The 21,046-nt window shown below is 46.6% G+C and overlaps 1 protein-coding gene across 1 annotated transcript in view; it reads right to left on the bottom strand.

Moving 5' to 3' along the window:
* frmd6 (FERM domain containing 6) overlaps window positions 1–19,987 on the bottom strand; it is a 34,414-nt gene extending 14,427 nt beyond the window's left edge. The window contains exons 1-3 of the mRNA XM_064321115.1: window positions 19,593–19,987; window positions 2,527–2,785; window positions 1,371–1,461 (exon numbers count right to left, since the gene is read on the bottom strand). Coding sequence (XP_064177185.1) covers window positions 1,371–1,461; window positions 2,527–2,625 — 190 coding nt within the window. The 5' untranslated portion in view covers window positions 2,626–2,785; window positions 19,593–19,987. The remainder of the gene's footprint in view (window positions 1–1,370; window positions 1,462–2,526; window positions 2,786–19,592) is intronic.
* Between the last annotated feature and the right edge of the window lie 1,059 nt (window positions 19,988–21,046).

Raw genomic sequence — 21,046 nt, 5'->3', positions numbered from 1 at the left:
TAACTCTCCGCTTTGGCAAGGCGGGTTATGAGCTACAGCTATCAAAGCACTTCCCCGTCGAACAAACTGTTCTGTTGTGCAATAAAACGCGCGGACTGGAAAAACCATCACGCCACCGAAATCCCAGGGGGATTCTACAAACGCGCCGTTTTTATTCCTGACATATGCGATATTTCACAATCTGAAATCCTTTTAGCAAATTAGCAAACGCGCTGGAAGCAATTTCAGGCATCATTTTAAAACGGGCCCGCGGCTCTGCATCAGCACTTCAAAATAAAAACCGATACTGACAAATCTGTGTCAGTAACAGGAATGTGTTTTTAAAAAGCTCTAATTCACAACACTTATCTTTCGCTAGTGATACAAGATACATATATAAAATGCTAATAATGAACGTTGTGGACACCAGGGAAAAGAGGATGGTTGAGCTGACTATGGGCTGGCAGTGTTGGGGTTGATAGGCTGTGGAATCTGGCTGTAAAGGGGGGGTCCAGGGGGTGGAATAAGCAGAGGGGATTGTGGGTTGTATACTCTGCTGAGTTTGGGTGCTGTTTGCCTAGCAATTTCACGCTATTCAGATAAGCACCCCAGGAATGCCCCTTAGTCAGACACAGCAGCCCCCCCCCCAGTCAACATGTACGTGATTGGCTGATCTAGCAGCCAGCAGTCAGAAATGCCAACCCGTGATTGGCTCATGCTGGAGATGAGCGCATTCATCAGGCCTGTGGCTCCGTCCCACTGTGCCCTGGTTGGTGAAGCAGGGGCCTGTCACTCAAATCCCACTGTCCTCACTCCCTGACCCAACGGTGCCATCACTGTCACGACTCACCGCACCTGTCACAAACCCCACCCTTTCAAACCCCGGCCCCCCCACCCCACCCCATCTCTGCACTGCGCTCACACGACACACACACTCACACTGTGCTGTGTGCAGTAGGGATTTTACCACACACGGGGGTGTGTGGGCTAACCAAGAACAGCCATTTGAATTACGGCTGGGGTAAAGACCCAGCTCCTCCTTCTAAAGGAAATCACAATCACACAAACTGAATGAATGGATTTATTTGACAATTTAAAAACGACACCCAATACCCAAACACCAAAAAACTGACACCCGACACGATCCTCCATCTTGGCTCTGACGGCAGCAGAGGGTCTCAGTCTGAGGGGCAGTGTGTTCAGAGCACACAGTGGGCGCAGCGCGATTTCACAGCTGCGTGTTTCGCTCCGTAGCCCCCGAGCCGAAGCTAACGCAAACAAAGCGAGGGAGCCCGGTCCCTAAAGCAGCCGCGGAACGCTAAAAGGGAACATCGGCGGGGGCGCCACGGGGCGGGGCGGGGCGGGGCGGGGCGGGGCGGGGCGTCTCTTACTCTGAATGACGCTCAGGCCGAACAGGTGACAGTCCTTCAGTCGGAGGAGGTCGCACACCTGGGCGAGCAGTTCTTGACACAGAGTCTTCACCTGCAAACACACAGAGCACACACACAGCACACGCAGGTTACACACACAGCACACGCAGGTTACACACAGCACACGCAGGTTACACACACAGGTTACACACACAGCACACGCAGGTTACACACACAGCACACGCAGGTTAGACACACGCAGCAACACTACGGCACTGGAGACGGTATCAGACCAAACGTAACACAGAGCACAGTAACACCAAGAGCGAGATCCCATTGCAGAAATGCAGCTGAAGTGTTGGGGGCCTCTCAGATAGCCTGTAGGAATGCAGAGTCAGCACACAAAGAGGTGCAGTCCTGCCTAAACCGTCACATCCACACAAGCCCTGCGGAAACACTCACACTCAGATTCCTTTCAGTACGTGCAGAGGCTGCTCTGCAATCCGTCATCTGTCCACCATCAAACTCAGGTGTAAATATGCCAGAGGAAGACAAAGACTGGAGGGGAGGGGTTGTGTGTGTGTGTGAGATAGTGTGTGTGTGTGTGTGTCTGTATGCACGTGTGTGTGTATGAGAAAGTGTGTGTGTGTGTATGAGAGAGTGAGCGTTAGTGTGTGTTTCTGTATAATGTGTGAGTAAGCATGTGTATGAGAGTATGTATGTGTGTAAGAGAGGGTGTGGGTGCGTGTGTGTGTGTGTGTGTGTGTGTATGAGAGAGTGCGTGAGTGTGAGTGTGAGTGTGTGTATGTGTGTGAGTGTGTGTAATGTGCGTGCGTGCGTGTGTGTGTGTATAATGTGTGTGTGCGTGTGTGTGTGTATGTGTGTGAGTGTGTGTGTAATGTGCGTGCGTGTGTGTGTGTGTGTGTGTGTATGAGAGAGTGTGTGAGTGTGTGTGTGTGTGTGAGTGTGTGTGTAATGTGCGTGCGTGTGTGTGTGTGTGTGTGTGTATGAGAGAGTGTGTGAGTGTGTGTATGTGTGTGAGTGTGTGTGTAATGTGCGTGCGTGTGCGTGTGTGTGTGTGTGTGTATGAGAGAGTGCGTGAGCGTGAGTGTGTGTATGTGTGTGAGTGTGTGTAATGTGCGTGCGTGTGTGCGAGCGGGGGTCTCCGCTGACTCACGTTGACGATGATGTTGAGCGTGTCGTCGTTGGGGAGGAAGACACAGACACAGCGGCGGTCCTGCATGGTTTTGTTGTTGTGGAAGTTCAGTTTGTTCATCTTCGTCCGGCCGGGACGGTCCCACGGGGAGGGGGGCACCGGGCCCTGCGCTAACCCTCTGTGTGCTGTGCCCACAGACTGCGGTGCCAGCACGCCACTCCTCAACACTGCAACGGGACCATGAGGGCAAGAGCACGGGGCAGACGCCTGGGGTGGGCAGCTGCAGAGAGAGAGAGAGAGAGAAAGAAAGAGAGAGAGAGCAAGAGAGAGAGAGGGAGAGAGAGAGAGAGCAAGAGAGAGAGAGGGAGAGAGAGAGAGAGAGCAAGAGAGAAAGAGCGAGAGAGAGAGAGAGGGGGAGAGAGAGAGAGAGAGAGAGAGGAATTCAGAACATTATTGGACTGTTTACTCCGGCTGGTACAAGCAGTAGAAGAAACAGCCATGCATTGAAAAGTAGTGCTCGCTTAGTTAAAACATGTCTTGATTCCAAAAAAACATCACCCTAATTAAGCAGGCCACAAAATTTTAAACTGACCTTGTCAGAACAAAACACAAGCTTTTAAAAGCTGTCTTAACGAGGTAGACTCTTAAGATAGTGACTGGACGATGTTGTTTTCTTTTTTACCATCAAACCGAAGCCATCTACCAACAATCAAACGTGCGTGTGAGCTACACATAAACAATCAGAAGTGTGTGGGTTTGACTGCTTTGGTCTGGAACCTGAAACCAGAAAAAACATTCATTACCGAATTGCTCGAGCGGTGGTTTTTTTTAATTTTTTTTTAGCAGCGATGCTGAGAAACAGCATTGTGTGGAAATTGCAGGTTTACGCTGGCGTACCACAGGAACGCCGCCCGCCATCCAAACAGGCGGACGGCGAAGACTCCGCCACGGGCAGGGTGACGGTAAACACTCCGTCGCACAGCGAAACGGCTTCACTCGCGCGGAGAGAACACCGCAGGGGAGGCTCCCTAAAGCCAGCTCTCAGGTCACGCTGCAGGTGACTCTCAGACGTCGTCAAAGGAGAAGGAACACGATTTGCCCATTTTCACTCCAAAACAGCTCGAACGTTAGCGGACCGAGCGTTCAGGGACTTCCCCCCCCCCCAGAACCAAAAGTGAAGCTGCATTCTAACCACCCGGACACGGCAGCAATTACCGAAGCCTTCCGAGATTTCACAAATATTACAGAGTTTGTTTCTTTTGACAGGAAGACGTGCTTCTTTTCAGCAGGGAACGCAAAATGACGTCACATTTACTGTGAAAATGACTTGCAGGAACACCACATCCCCTCTCCTCTGACTCCACTTTTCCCCGAATTGTTGGCTAACCAGGATCTTTGTTTTTAAGTTTAACAGTAGACTCCTAGTCTGATGCAACCCCCAGAACACTTCCTCTACACCAGTGCCACTAACTAATAATAATGATAATAAAAATAATAATAATAATATTTACTTCATTTAGTCTTAAAGAGCTCCACTCCAGTGCAAAACAGGTAACACGAAACCCACATTGTAAAACAGCTTTATCCATCACTGTAAACGAAAGCAGTTATTTAAAAAATGCTTTAGGAAACAAAGAAACCCCCAAACGGTGATTCTACATCCCTGATTGCACGGCTAGAGAATGCCTCAGCCTGCTGGAGAACATCTGGCCACAGAGGAACTGCTGGAATGCAGAAGACCCTAGACAATGAGTGAGTTAATGTGTGTGTGTTTGTGTGTGTGTGTGTGTGTGTGTGTGTGTGTGTGAGTAAGGGAGGGGAGGGTCATCTAACAAGTCAACAATTTGATTCTGAACAAATGCTGCAATTGAGTGAAATTATGCTAATTGGAAGCAGCGCAGTTTACACAACTGTTGGCAATTGGAGGCAGTTGAAGGGCACAAACCAAACACAAAGGGCCTTCACTGGTGTAGTGCTTACAAAGGTGTGACCGTCATTATCAGGGGGATGGGGGGGGCAGGGGGGCGGATACCCATCAGAGGTGCAAATGTTACCAGCTCCAGCACTGGAATGTGAAATCTGACTCTAAAGGAAAGCCCCATTTCCACTGGTCTGCCTCAGCATGCCTAGCGCCATGCTAACGCGATCCAACATGGCGGCCTGCAGTCCAGCTGGAGCTCTGCTAGCTGCTCAAGAGCCACTACTGATCGCAGAATATCTGAAAGGCTGCTCTTTTTCCTTTCACGGTGCCATAAATCCTGTTTACTTTTTTTTTTTTACATCTAATAGAAAACCAGCAAAGCATTTTTGTAAACCTTTTATTCTGCAATTCTCGACATATGTACTGTACAGGAAAGCACATGATACTTTGTAAACTGAAATTAATGAGGTTGAGGTGCAAACAGATGGACTTAAATAAGGAACGAACTGCCTAGCAGCAAAGCTACAGCTACGCACAAAATTACTTACGTATATAATTAAGTCATGAGCGGGGGGGGGAAGGCATCTGCATGACAGATAACTTCACGTGAGGCAGGGCTCGCACCGAACCCTGGCCATCGATGCTATGGTGACTGGATCCACATGGGCGTCACCTGCAGCTCAATTCAATAACATCGAAGTAGACGCCCAACACAGCTCTGACTGTGACGCCTGGTATTGACTGGGAGAGAGCTTCAGAACTGGATCAGGGGGCAGGCGGCGAACGCGTTTACAGCAAAGTCGAGCGCAGAGGCGAGCGCAATCGAAACGCACGGCCCAGCCCCACGAGGATGGCCTAAATAAATACAATTAATTAATATTCTGGTACTGTTCACATTTACGACCGCAACGCAATTCTGACAAACTGCAGGCAATTACATGTCCTGTGATGGGCGACATATTTTTAAATCAATTACAGGATCACAGGCTTTAAGTTTAATCACCTTGCTTTTGTTGCTGGTCACACAGCGTGCCCAAAAGAGGCTGTAATATGAGACACAACATGAACACGCAAGCGCGCGCACACACACGCACACATACATACGCACACACACACGCACGCACCTACAGCCCGTTTGTGAGCAATACACAGCGCAATTAACTGGAGTGGCACACAGAGCGTGGGCCCGCTGTCACGCCATTACCTCAGAGATGTGGCACAGGGCTGTTCCTGCCATATGCCCACTGTTAAAGCACAGCCATCCTATTGGGTGTGATGGCACAGGGGTTAATTAGGGGTGAAGAGCAACAAATCGGTTCGCCGAGTTCAACTCTGCGGCACCGCCCCCCGACGCCAAGACGCACATTAATCAAGACCGACGCCCACCTGTTACCCTCACCCTCTCCCTGAGAGCGCGACGCAGTCGGGCATTTGCGTTTCTCTCGGCAACGAAAGGGGTGGTCGTGCGTCACAATCACAATCAACATCATTTCTGCGCCACATTCACGGCACGTCTGTAATAACGACGCAAGTCAAGCCTGTCGCGGCCTTACAAGGTGCCGTATTTTGGGGACGTACAAAAATGTTATTAATCCCCGCAGCGATTCAGGCTAAAGCCCGGAGATTATTGGGCCCGCTTGACGTAGCTCTTCTCTTTAAATTCAGGCCGTGGAGTTCTTCTGCCGGGTCTGATGGAAAGTAATCCGACCCTGGGATGGCAAGGCAACGTGTAGCCACAGCTAATGATTTTACAGGAGGGCAGTGTCAGGCCTGGGTTTCCTGGGAGACACGGTTACATCAGCACTGTCCTTCAGGCTTGTTTAAAAAAAAATTTTTTTTTAAAAACAGACACAAGTTGCAAATTCTCCACCTGTGCTTTGGGCACATGAAAAGTTCTTCAAGAAGAATTTTATGTAATACCATTATATAAAAGTACAAATATGCTACACAGTTACATAATTAGGTTAATAAATATGGAATAGCAATTTATTATGAAGTCTTACGTATGTTCTCTAACAAGCAGGGGCAGGTTCGGCTGCATGTGCCCCACTCATCCCCCCCCCCCCCAGCTCCAGGCTACACCATGGCTGTAAAAACATCACGTCCCAGCGCGGTGTGCGGAACGGGACCAGCTAATCAAAGCGGCCTGTTCTGCCTCCTCCTCCCGCTCCCAGAATTCAGCTGTGGCTGCCAGGGCCATTTCCTGCCTTTCAGCCTGGGGCCGGACCAACTCCCCCCCCTCCACCCCCACCAAAACGCTGTCAACGTGGCAGGCTAGCGGGGTCAGCACAGAGCTAAAAACCCGCCAGAGTCGTGCGAATCGGCCAGAAACGCGGCTGCTCCTATAGCAGCTGCCGAAAGGGGGGGATCTGTGTGAACCCCAAAAACACACGAGCCAGCAGCTGAGACTGACAAAATTTCAACTGATTTCAGCTAGAGAGGCAGAAGAGAAGGAGTAGAGAGAGAGGGAGGGAAAAAGAGAAGGAGAAGGAGAGGGGGAGAGAAAGAGAGAGAAAGAGGGAGAGGGACAGAGAGGGAAAGAGAGAAAGAGGGAGGAAGAGAGGAAGAGAGAGAGAGAGGTGGGAGAGGGAGAGAGAGAAGGAGGGAGAGGAGGAGAGCAGGATAGAAAGAGAGAAAGAAGGAGGGAAAAGGGAGAGAGAAGGAGGGAGAGAGGAAGAAATGAAGTAAGAGAGAGGGGAGAGAGGAGAACTGAAACGCGCAGCCAGAGAAAAAAAAAGAGGGAAAAAAGTGCTGCAGTCAGGAGAATTCCACCCTCCACATCTGCTTCTCATTCCAACAATAGAGGCCTTTGATTTGCCTGAGCGGACCACACCGCCCAGCCTGACTTCCGACCCCGCCAGCATGCGGCCTGGAATTCCGGACCGCTACGGCAGACGTGCCGTCCCAGATCCCGACGCTCCGATCTCAGCATTCCCGGCGGGAATTTTATGGATTGGGAAGGGGAGGGGCTAGGAAAGGGACAGAGGTTTCGACGAATTACAAAAACATGTTCCGACTTTATGCTGCTAGGCCAAGTCCCCTCACACAGGTTAACACTACATGTACTTGGACAGGTTTATTAGATTCTGAAGTCATAGGAAACAAGCTTGATGACAGACAAAGCCTCTGTTTATTACCAGTGCAGCTACAGGACACTTTGCAGTCATACCTGGTGATGCTACCCTAGGGGTTAAATAATTCCATGGAATATGAGCATATGCCCCTGTTTTGCGCTAGACTTAGCTACCAAAAAAACAACCACACACATTTATTGGATTGTATTTTTTCCAGTAAAATCTGAATACAGTACAAGAAAAAACACATTGGAGCAGCATCCATGTGTCCACTCTGAAGACTTGAAAACAAACTCAATTTTTAATCACACTATTGTTGTGGAACAGATCCATTTGGGCCCAAACTCTGAAATGCATTACTACAATGTCTCCTAATGCAATTGCTGTCATACTGTTAACTGATAAAAGGGTCAGTTCATTTTAAATGGGATTACACACTGGCAGACAAACAGGAAACCAGTTCCAGAGAATACAACTGCGACATTGAAACAGAAAAATTGTGGAGCGAGAACATTTTCACAACTTTTAATTCAGAGGGCGGCGATTTAACCATAAAATGATCTAACAAAATATCACGGTCCAACCAAGTTTTGGGAGATCAACTTTGATCAGCGGGTAGGCAACACCAGTAACAACAACAAGCACAGAGTGTGGCCGAAGCGCTGCTGCTTTGTTCCAGCCGCTCAGACCGAACAGCAGGAGTACTCTCTGTGGGCTTCCGTTACCTGACGGCACCCAGACGGGTTGAGCGAGTGCAGCGGCCTTTGTTATTACAGATGGCCGCCGAGCAGCGCCGAGCAGCTGCACGTGCTTCACTGCGGACGGCGATTAGCTCCCTGGACACACCGTTACCCTTCATATCCTCCCTGCTCTGAACTCGCACCGCAGCGCGACAGGAAAACGCAGCCGACCGAGAGGGAGGGGAAGGGAAGGAGTCAGGACAGACGCTGCAATCTCAAGGACTTCGGGCTCATCTCCACGGACAGACGGCGGGGGCGGGACTGGGCAGAGAAGGCCAGTGATTAAATATTTACGGGCTCCCTGGACCCAGGGTGAACTGGCAGCGGAGGATGGTCTGCAAGGCCTGCCAGTTTTTATAAATAGTGCGGTGAGCTCGACCCGCTCACACGCCCGAGCCGCCATGGAGCTGCTGCACCGAAGCCCAGAAACTGGGCCAGCTTAATATACCAGACACAGGGCTGCTAGCACAGAGCGCTACAGGCTAACAGGCTAACATTTCAATATTATTCAGAAATCAACATACCCTTCACCATTACAGTATATTCAGAAATCAACATACCCACCACCACTGCTTTGTGTAATGTCCCAGACACAGGGCCGCCAACATGGAGCGCTACACGCTAACCGGCTAGCATTAGAGTATATTCAGAAATCATCATACCCTCCACCACTGTTTTGCTTAATATCCACACAGGACCAGCAACTGAGAATTCAGGTTACTGCTCTGCACTGATAGATTCTGCCACTCTATTTCCCTGCTTCAGTCAATATCCAGTCACACTGGCAGCGAATATTTAAATATATAATGTTATGTTATGGCCGCAAGGTTGGCTCACACAAAGGTGTAATCCACACAAACAGATGATTACGATGTACGGCAGGGTTGGACAGTTCCAGGCCTGGAGGGCCGCCAGTGGCTGTGGGTTCTGCAGATTCCAGTCGATCAGCAGCCCGTATCAGCCTTGGTAACCAGGTGTGAAGGCCAGACTCTTTAGCCAATCAATGACTTAAATGAATCAGTTAAGAGCCAAGACACACCAACAGAGCAACAGACACTGTAGCCCACCAAGGCTAGAGCTCAGCACTATGATGTACTGTTACTGGTCTGACTCAAATGCATATCAAAGCACAGCATTATTTTTCTTCTCTTAGTCCGGAAGATACTTATATCCAGTGCTTGCATCTGCATGGTTTCCATGTTACTTATTAATAACCGTTTATTACACAGCTGAACTTTTTGTTGTTGCACAAGCCACTTGGCCTTCTCAAGGAAATAATGGCGGTAGCCCCACCCAGAGCTATTCATAGAACCGCCAAAACCGTTGAGATTTACAAAAAGAGGTACATTCCCCCCCACTGTATGTGCACCTGGAATGCTATGCAATTAGCCTGCTCACCACCTAGAATTATTTATGCCCCGCACAGGAATTATCAGCTAGCAAACTAACCACATTGAGTTTCTCCCCCCATTTATTTACTTACCAGCTAGCTATTTAAAGTAAATTTCCTTCAGTTTTTTCATTTGCTTATCTGTATACTGTGGCAAGCTACTTAATGGGCAGTTACTATCGGCTAAGTTAGAATAAATTGCTGTAGCTTCATAGCCATGCAATTTAATAGTCCCAGTATTAGCACGTTAAATGCTGGAGCAGTGCACCGTTGACTTCATTCTTGTTTACATGCTCTCTATACTGAGTTTCTCACGGGGAGGTTATTTGCTAAAATCGCCTGGGCAGTTTCCTTTGATTCCTCTGATATATTATGCAGCTGTGACAAGTGCAGACCCACTGCAAATGATGGACCCACAGAAAAGGGTGGTGCAGGCCACCAGCGTGGGGAATTACTCATTACCCAGAATGCAGTGTGGTTTCCCCAGGTTTCACACCATCGCCTACAGTAAGCCCAGCACTGACTGCCAAACCCTAAAGAACCAAAGCGGCCTCAGATGAAGAGATGCCAAGCAAAACAAAAGGAGAGGAAGAAAGATGAAGGGAGTGTTGGATTAGGGAGGGAGTAGGGGAGTGGAGGGAGGAAGAAAGAGAAAAAGGGTAGAGTAGTGCTATGGTTATGACCGTTGAGAGGAATGAGAAAGCACAACCACATCTATGAAAAACAACTGCCACTGAAATTCACACACTACTACGCTCCTGCTATAAGGTCTTATCAAAGAAATTTGCTAATTAGAAGATTAGCACTGGAGATGACTTCTCCACATCTAAAGAACTACCACGGCAGTTTAACTGGGAAGGGCTCAACGATGCATTTCATTGGTCGGTAACCATAAAGCTGTGGTTCTTCTCACTCAAGCCTGTCTTTTGTGTGGTCATTTGATCATCAACCAAATGACCCAAATGAGAGTGTTCACTGGGTAAATACGCAAGCCCTCCATTTGATTTACTTAGCACGCGACCATCTGCTTATGGAAACGGATAAACAGGCCCCTCTCTCTCTCTCTCTCCCTGCTCCCTGCAGTCTGCAGGGGTTTTAAACTGGGGACAGGTGTGAGCACTAATTATAATGCAATTAGAATTGGTAAAGAGCCAAGAGTCACTCAAAGTGGGGATTTTCTCACTTCTCATCAGTATGGGGGCCGGGGAGGGGCCGGGAGAAAGCCCGGCACACACTCGATGACCCTTGAAAATCCCCACCAGGCTGAGGGAAGGTGACAGCCATAAGGACTGGATTAGTGGGGAGTCACATCACACTGGTTTTTTTCTTGCTGCATGTGTGTGTTTTATTGAACGGTTAATTGGTCAATGGCTGTAATCAGTTCCTTGCTACTGTTGAGGCCTTAACCATCAGCAAAAATTAGGAAACCTTTCGTTTTTCATTGGATGTTTGCTCCACTAGCTATGAGCCACTAGGCCTGTCAGAGCAATTATGCAATTATGATACATGGATGTATATACTGAGTAGATATGCATATATACAAACTTGTATGTCCCTAATCATTGCTCATGAGGCCTGAAATATTACCAAACTCAAGGTGTTCAGCACAGCGCAGATTTCAGAGTTGAGGGCAATTACAAGCAACTAAACAGTCAGGCTCACCCATCCAGTGCCCACTGCGGGTTCAGCGAGCTTGACACACGTTATTGTGTGGACTGTGGAGCACTCTACAGCGCAGCGCTCACAATGTGCGCTTGTTCCGCCCCGCTAATCTAATATCAGGAGAGTAAACACTCATTTTGAGCCTTATTCGATAAAAAAAATGTCAGGCTCGTTAGCGAAAAGATCAGAGCCGCGCGGCGCGGCGCGGCGGCTCAGCGCCAGGCCGCGGGGAGGCCAGCGGCCGCCCGGCTGCGTTTGTGAAACGTTATCAGGTACTCGCTAAATAAACGTCGCGGACGAGAGGCTTCGCCGAGGGATCGGCTGCAACCGCCGTCTACAAAGCGGCTGAATTTAGCCGCCGCTTCTCCGTCTCACTGTCCACTTTCATCACCATCCAGGGCCTTTTTATATGGTCAGAAAGGCACCCCGGTCACCCTCCTTCGTTGTTTAGAAATAAGTTGAGATAGAATTCCTGCACGCTTGCCGGTCAGTTTTGAATAGCACGACCAAAAAAAGAATAAGAGTGAACTTAGATAAGAACAATGAGACTCGCTATCGGCCCGCCGCAGGCCGACTGTTAGCATTTCCAAAGTCGTAAACCCTCGCCGGGGGAGCAGGCAGGAGGGCAGCCGGGCTTTCGGGTTCCAGAAACGGCCTCGTTCTTCCAGGGGACTTTCCAGTCGCCTCCGTGCCGATTCCCCCCCGGGGGCACCAGAGACCGGACCGTCTGTTTCGCATTTGCCTGCAGCGCCGCATCGACATGCTGTGCTAACACTCGCTTCATCAGGAACAGGTGGAGCCACGAGCGGGGCCTCCAGAAGATTTCACGTTCCCTCCCCCTGCGGCAGCCAATCAGCCGAGAGCATCCTTCTGGCACTGTTCAGCATGGACTGTTGAACAGAACTAGAGGGGCCGGGGTACTATCTAAGCAGTGCTCAGTCTTGTCACATGCGATTGTAGAGGATCTGATTCTTTTTTTTGGGGGATAAAACAAAAGCCTGAGGATTCCAGCAGCAAAGTCACACACGAGGCCCCGTCAGCTGCCCTACAGGACTGGTATGACTGCCCTACACTGTACCATAGAGGCTTAGATGATGATCCTTAAAGAGACCCCAAACTCTGGACTTCTCCATAGGAGCATGGATTTCATAAATACATATTTACCATTACATTACAGGCATTTGGCAGACGCTCCTATCCAGATCCGCTCTTATTACCACTCCAGAAACTGTAAATACCACAGCAGAGAGGCAACAGGGCTCTACAGTGAGCCCACCTTAGGAGCATGTGCTCCTGAAAATGTATGTGATCTTACTGAAAAAATAACACATCCACTAATTGGGATGCATTTGTGTGCTCCTTAAGATTTCAATTTAGGAGCATGTGTGCTCCTTGGAAAAAATGTAAGTGCAGAGCCCAGATTTGTATGCAACAAACAGACTCACAGACGAAGAAACAGTACCCACCATTAACTGCAACTCCACGCATCTCTCCAGGATTCTCTCCATAACTGGCTCTCTCTTTTTATATAGTGTGTCTGTGTGAGTGTGCGTGTGCGTGTGTTCCTGCATAAGAGAGATAGAGAGAGAGTTCAAAACTCGCAAATGAATAGACAAATATAAATTACTCCTCATCTTTAAGCACTTCTTGGACCAGTGAACTTGGTGCATTTAATGCAGCAGTGAAATACAGTACGTGCATTTAAAGACAAGCCAGCTTGCAGACCATGCAGCACTTGTGTAATACCATCTCTTATCAGCTCTGCAGCATTTGCAGAGATGGGAATAAACACAGGTTTACTTTTAAAGTGTAAAGCAACATTTAAAAAGGAAGGTAACTGAGAAACGGGATGCAGCTAAGAAAAAGGCTTTCCAAAATGGTAGATGTCTTTCTTGTGGGGTTAGATCAGCAACTGAGCTCACGGATTTCAAGCATAGTTTTCAAGCTATTTCAAGCATAGTTTAAAGTTGATTCTGAGGAAAAATCTGACTCATCAGAACCATAAATGAAGACTTCATCTGAGACTACATACTTGATGAATAATTTATACGTCTAGCCCAAAAAATTTTTATATGCCAAAAGAATATTATTTAATGCAATATTTTTCTTGCTGTTTTTCTCATTATTATGATTAATTAAAAGCATCAATTATATGCTGGTTTCATACATGACTAAAGCCGATGTTCAAAATTGTAATTATTTTCAAGAAAATGGGTATTAAAGCTGAGAATGATGTAACAATCCATCAATGGCTCAAAATTTAAAAACTACTGAAGCAAAAAATGTAAACATTGAGTTTAAAAAAATAAAAAATAAAAATAAAAAATTTTATGAACCCATAATTTATACTTCAAAATAGCTCACTTCATGAAAAACAAATTCCTGGGATTTAAGAGAGACTAATTTTACATGTACTTTTCAGTTTTGCCTGTTGGCTCAGCAAGCAGAGCTAGAAATAAGTCTTTTTTATGCAATTAATCTTACATGTTGAATAAATCAAAATTTTCTTAAGTACATTTCAGAAATGGAACAGGCTTCATAAAAATGCACACTCATGACCGTTTTAACTGACTCCCTTTTGCTCCGTACATGTATCAACACGCGTCCCATATGTGTATTTTCAAAACCAGCATGCACTGTCTGTTCAAAACCTGCCCTTCATACTTTGACAGGTCCCAACTGTTGATATGAAATAAAGTCCTGGTCTTAGACAGTAATGTCTTAGGCATTGGTATAGGGCAGCAGTGTAGTATAATGGGTAAGGAACTGGTCTTGTAACCTAAAGGTCACAGGTTCGATTCGCGGGTAGGACACTACCGTTACACCCTTGAGCAAGGCACTTAACTTGCATTGCTTCAGTATATATCCAGCTGTATAAATGGATGCAATTTGCTATCCATTAGTTGTGTGCGACTTACACAACTTCTACGTAGAAAGAAGTTGTGTAAGTCGCTCTGGATAAGAGCGTCTGCTAAATGCCTGTAATGTAATGTACATATGGTACAGACTTGGTACTGACTTGGCATAGACTGTGACACACCGTGTATGAATCATCTCTGTACTTTACCATCAGCATCCAGTTTAGGTGGCTCATTCCTCACCTGAGTTCCCTAGGAAACATGTGACTCACTTTTTTTTGTAACAGATTACGAATTGTGTACTGATCTTCATCACTTCTGTGATTTCCCTGACCAAATAAAGCTTTGGCCTTTACTCATCATAAGGCGATGTGGCCAAGTGTGTTTTAACTTCAGCAAGGCAATGTTTCTCCCATTATCAAGTTTAACGCTTTCACTGATTGGGAAGGCCTGTAGAGTTTACCATTTACTTTACTTGAACATATAGGCTAACTACCCGATTATACAGAAAACGCAAGCAAGTTTACAGAACTTGAGTCTCAGACTTGAGGTTTTTTTTAGGCTACACTGACAATAACCTGACCATTCATACCTTACAGGTTTTATCAAGAGAATGTAATTTTGATCCAAGAAACAGGATACTGTAGTCTGGTCATCATCCACACATACACAAACAGAACAATGGCCACATACCTTGCATTAAAAACAGCAGATACCCTGTACCATGACTTGGTTTCATACACTTCAAAACAACTGCCAGTCAAAAGCGAACTTCCCTCAGATTACAAAGAGTGAGCATATCCCAACAGTCAAAAATAGAAAAGATGGTATATACCACTGCAGAAGTTTAAAAGTTTGAAACATAGTAAACATAACAGGCTACTGCTCTGCATTCCGGCTAAGCAGGAGTGTGCCTTATAGGCTTTTAACCAACCGTTGAGTAAAACTGGATACTCTGAGCATCCAGCTCCCATGTGACGTAGTAAGAAAGAAAAAAAAAGGGGGTTGAAAAAAAAACAAAAAATAAAACAAGAAGTACTACACACCTCAACCGACACAGCGTCCGGACATGTTACAGCAGAGCGCTGGCGTTGGAGCGCATAGTTTCCCCCCCCGCGCGCGCGCACAATGCAAAACCCGCCTCTTGCACCGCATTCCTGCCCGCCAATGCGTGAGTAACCCGGAGAGCCGGCCGCGGGAGCGCCCCATTCAACGCCGCTGAATGGAGAGCCACCCGACGGCTATTCACCAGTACGAGGAGGGAAAGGGGTGGGGGGGGGGAGGAGGGAGGCCATTGTAATTTATACACACTGTGAGAATTGCGAGAACCTGCGTTCCTTCTCGGCCCCGGATTTCTGCGCACTTACAATTTCCCCCGGCATTACTTTGATTGCTGCCCCCCCTCCCCCAGCTCCCCCACATCAAGTCCACTTATACAAATCCAGGAAACCAGGCCCGGGGCTGCACGTGTTGCAAGGCTGCAGCACCTAGCATTCGGTCAACTTTGCTCCTGAAGCAAGTGACTACACCAAAATCAGATCTTCCCTTTTCCTTTTTCTTTGTTTGCTGAAATACATCACCTTCCGTTATAGCCAATGGTGATTTCCCACGCCACCCAGCAAACCGGTGTGACACCGGTTTGATTTGCGGCGCATCGCCGGGTGATTTAAACTGCATCAAGGAAGTAATCAATCAGAGCTCCAGGCCCGGTCTGTGCAGCGCACCTGGCATAACAATAACGCCATGGAAACACAGCGCAGAAAAATGCAGTTCAGTGTGACGGTGCAGTTCCCACAGTCACACTAACGGTAAGGAATGCCTAATGAGGAGAACGGTGAACTTTCTTCTTCTATGGAATCGAAGCAGCCTGAGCCGTTGGTGCAAACTCGTGAGGTGAAGACGCACTCATTCGTCGAATTACGAGCACGCAAAGCCGCAGAGGTTGACTCTGCTCCGTGAACAATCTGAATGAAAATTAATTATTAATTAATTAATGCTGAAAGGGAAAAAATAAACGCTAAGGAAAGTTAGTTCTGCTGGCACATTTCACCAAAAGCAATGTAATTACGCGGCATAAAAAAGAGCAGGTTCTCTAATGCCGAGACCGCTGGCTTATGGCAATTCAGCCTGGGCCTGCTTTGATGACGGGGCTCTGTTCCCACCCACCTGACAGTGAAGGAGATCATAAGACAGGAACAGGAAGACCAAGCTGGTCTTCAAATGCAAGATTTCAGAAACCCTATCTTTGGCAGTGTTTTAGGTTACCCAGCCATTCACAGTTCTTTAGTCTTTGAATAGACTTTTTTTTTCTGAATAGACAGTGCTACTGTAAATTTCACCTGCAGCAAAGTTTGGGCTGAATAAGTTCACCTCCATTGTGTCGGTGACGGAAGGGAGACAAAACCAGGAGACGAGCTCCTCTCAGATGTCCACCAGCCACCATTTTTTAATGGAGAACTGGAAATTCAAAACATTAAGCTGGCAGAACTGCTGCAAGTCGTCAAATTACACACGACAGACCGTCCCTGCTAAATTTTTTTATTCGGCATTAAAGACTTCCAATAAAGCTGTTACCTGGGACAATGGTTAACTTCCCAAAGCAGTTCAGCCCCGGAGGGCTAGGAGGGTGGGACGCAGTTAATCGGAGGTATCAATTTAAGGTTTTTGGATTTGCATACAGATTTGGTGAGCGCTGCTCCTAAGCACAGCACCTCCGCTATGAAAGACCGGCCCCAGGCACCTGCGATCCGCATCACTGGAAGCGCCACACAGACAAAAGGAGGCCCCCGGTGCCCGAAAGGGGCCCTGTGATGGGCGCTTCAAAGAGCAGCGGGCCAGCCTGGGCTGACCCGCGGAAACAGGGTTCAGTCAAGATTAGGTGGGGGGGGGGTTCCGAAACTCGCCGCTAATCGGTAGAATTTATTACAGCGCCGGTAACCCGAGCGCCGTGGTCACAGGGAAGCTCCCCCCAGCTCCCCTCATTCGGCCAATCGGTGGAGAGCATCGGTACGGTCTCTGACCGGCCACACCGGCGTGCAACTTGGTGGAGTCTGCATTAAGAGAATCAAGACGACTCCAGGTGAGACCAGGTAAGGTATGGTGGCTATTGTATCCCTGAACATGGTGTATTTCACTTGAATTGCCCTTTTTAAAAACACAACTGAAAAAAAACCACCGCTGTATATATAAACACTATGTGGCACAGACAATATAATCCCCAATAAGTTTATTGAATGAAAAAAAAATTAAAGTTGCAGTGTTTTGTGAGTAAGGAAACCTTTTTAAAAGGAAATGATTCAAGCTCTTCCTTTCCACTTCCACCACAAGCTGGATTTGACTTCCTGTCCAGACGGCACATGCACTTTCCACCACAGGAAGTTACGGTGTCTACACAAGACGTCTGTTTCTCTCATCACCCAAGTAGATTAACTCAGAAACACACTGTTTTCTTGTTTCTGCCAGCACAGAATTTCAGTTACTGGGGCAGGGGGACCCATAAAACAGCTTCAAGCTCCAGGACACTGCAGCACAAAATACTTTACATTCTTGAACAGCACATCTGATACCAACTTAAGGTAAACAGGAACACTAAGAGTTAATATAAGACAACTTTACACAAACAGGAAAGTAGAAACAACAATGCTAAGACTTGTTTCGAGCACATACAACAAATGGAGAAAATCTAGCTACCAAAACACAACATAGCCGCAGAAAGACAAACACTACTCATACAATAATAACAAGTGTACTGCAGGATAGGAGAGATTCGAACTCCTCAATAAAGAAATCTATCAATAAAGCACCAGCCACGTCACACTATCTAATTCATAACACTGACTGGGTGAATATATGTAAAACGAATACCAACGAGAATGAAAATAAACAAATCTAATCGAATTCTGTTTCTGAGTAGCAAACTCACAGGAACATTTACAGACACCATTGCCTCCTCTCGTCCATAACTGAGCGCTGGTCTAATATTAAACTGACATAAACCACAAGGAGGAAATTGCTCGCATTCCTGAATACTGAAGCCACCAGTTGTTTGTCCAAGCAGAGTGACTAAAATGAGCCCTAAGGCAAAAACGGCAAGGAAAATTACAAGGCTTCAAATACAAGTAAAATTCCGAAAGTAATTTCATGATGTTCGTGACCAAGATATTTTGCGAAACGTTCAATCAAATTAACATACACATAATGACTGAATCAATATAAACTTAAAAGTACCAATTCAAGCAAAAGATTTTGGTTTAGCCAAGACTGTAGAAAATGCTGCCACGCGAAATGTTTAAAACGGGGACCTGGTTATAGCGCAGAGTGCAATTTTGTCGAAGTCAGTCTGCGGTACCATGCCGCGCTTAGGAGATGGCTCAGACTAAAGATGTCACACTAATATCACATTGTATACACGGCGGATAAAGCAACAGAACTGAATAAATTATACAGAACGTATAACATATTATGCCTCACGAAAAAACAAGTAGATCAGCACTGAGTTTTGGTGAGGCATTATGTCGTTCCATCTAAAGGAACATACAGCTCGGTTCAGAAATAAGCAGTCATTATCACGGCTAAAAATGTAGATTCCATTCTGACGGCAGACAAAAATAAAGACGCTAAAATAATGTCTGGCCATCGCCGTCTTGGTCCACAACGTAACTGTGATGCAGCAGGGAATACATTTACAATGCGCATCGAACTTCTTTAACTTGTGCAAGACGCTGAAATTGGAATGCCTTCGAGATCGGCCCAAACAGAACGGACCACGACTGTCCTCAAAAACAACGGGCATTTAAAAGCATGCAATTCGCACAGAAAACACAGCACACAGCAATCCAGTAGTCCAGAACATTTCGTCAAACGGAGCGAACGGCTTTATTATGCTACACATGTCTATGTGCGTAAGCAATTGGATATTTCCTTTCTTATCAAAGTATCAGTTTCTCAGAAGCGAACGGCGTCTACCGTTCGCCTCTACTGTTGCGAGTCTCCCTATGCAGTGATCACTTGATACTGCAGAATATGAAGCAATTGAACTTTGAGGGGTTTTGATCCATTCTGTTAGTAGACATAAACAAATCGATCGTCTTCCAGAAAAAAATAATTCTGCACTTCATTTTCACATACAAATCTAAGGAATAAATCAAAACAACCAATGTCCGACAAGAACAAATATGTAGCTAACCTTACATATCACACGAAAGCGAACATTTCTGAATGATAAAACAGGCGGCTATAAACTTAGTGGATGAAGTGTAACCCGAACGCCCTGAATAATAGGTTTAAAACGCTTCCCAACCTGCCAACAACCAGTACAAGATTTCATGCGTGGTGCCACTTGGTAAAACCGCTTTGACAAAAATTTAACTACAGCTCCGTGGAAAAGGCGAGCAGCGAGGAATGTCAAAGATGTTTTTGAAAATATATATCTTTTATACTTACACTCCATTAACGACCAAAATTCCCTTCGTCTTGGCTGAAATTAAATCCACTAAGATCTGAGGCAAAGTTTTGTAATTCCGATTTTCTTTCAGCAAGACAAATACTTGAGAATTCTTCGAAGACCCGTCGTTCGCGTAGACTGCCACATATCTATCGGGACAGTAACAAGTAGAGCTACATGTGGAATTGGTGGAAGGAACACTTCATGGAACGACGAAGAAAAGGGGGATACAATTTTGAAACATTTACTCAGCTCATGCGTTTTAGCGAATCTTTCAAATGTGAAATATTTGTTTTCTTCACAATGTTCAGCTTAAATAATCAAACATAAATTAGTATGGTAGTTTATGGTCACGTAAGAATCGGTTTGTTTTGCGCAGTACCCCGTAGTAAAGTCATTTTAGTATCTTCCACGGCAGCCTGTCATTCCTCGCTTTCCCGGTTGTCCTGCAACACTTATTCTGCCGGTGCCAGTCCGTTGATGAAATTCTGCGCGTGCCCCCTCCTTTGATGGCTCGTGGACAACTTTAAATGATAAAATGTGTTACTTTTCATCACGACTGTGTCCTCAGCTCACATAGTCTACTTTTTACTGCGCATGTCTCAAGAGTCGCGATTCATTAAACTTGCTTCAACGCCGAGGCTGCGGTTGTTATTTACTGGACAACTTCGGTTTCTACTGTAATAAGTAAGAAATGATCGTTAAAAAAAATCTCCTTTTTCAGTTTGCATTGGTGGAATATAAGGAGCATGACCATTTTTAATCCATCATAAATTTGATGAATTGACAAAAGGCTCAAATTAAAGACATTACATTACATTACAGGCATTTGGCAGACGTTCTTATCCAGAGTGACGTACAACAAAGTGTATAACCATAACCAGGAACAAGTATGACGAAAACCCTAGAGAGAAGTACCGGTCCAAGTGCAGGGAACAACCGCATAGTTCAACTTGGACCCTGAAGGTTAAACTGATTAACACTAACACAAACGAGAACAGCAACAATGCAGTCTATGGAAAAATACAAGCAGTAGTTAAGACTAAGTCACCTACGAAAAAGCTACCTAGTTACAACCCTAAGCTTACGGTCATTTAAGAGATTACAGGGAGGTATGGAGGGATGGGGAGAGGTGCAGCCTGAAGAGGTGAGTCTTCAGTCGTCGCTTGAAATGGGTCAGTGTCTCAGCTGTTCTGACCTCCACAGGGAGGTCATTCCACCATCGTGGGGCCAGAACAGACAGGAGACGTGTTCTGGAAGCGCAGGTGCGAAGAGGGGGAGGTGCCAGGCGTCCTGAGGTAGCAGAACGGAGGGATCTGGCTGGCATGTAGGGTTTGAATATCTTGCGGAGGTATGCTGGGGCTGATCCCTTGACTGCCTGGTATGCTAGGACCAATGTTTTAAATTTGATGCGAGCTATAACAGGCAGCCAGTGGAGGGTAGTGAGCAGGGG

This window comes from Anguilla rostrata, chromosome 1, assembly GCF_018555375.3.
Source record: "Anguilla rostrata isolate EN2019 chromosome 1, ASM1855537v3, whole genome shotgun sequence".
Classification (NCBI taxonomy): Eukaryota; Metazoa; Chordata; class Actinopteri; order Anguilliformes; family Anguillidae; genus Anguilla; species Anguilla rostrata.
This window is presented reverse-complemented; position numbering and strand designations above follow the sequence as displayed.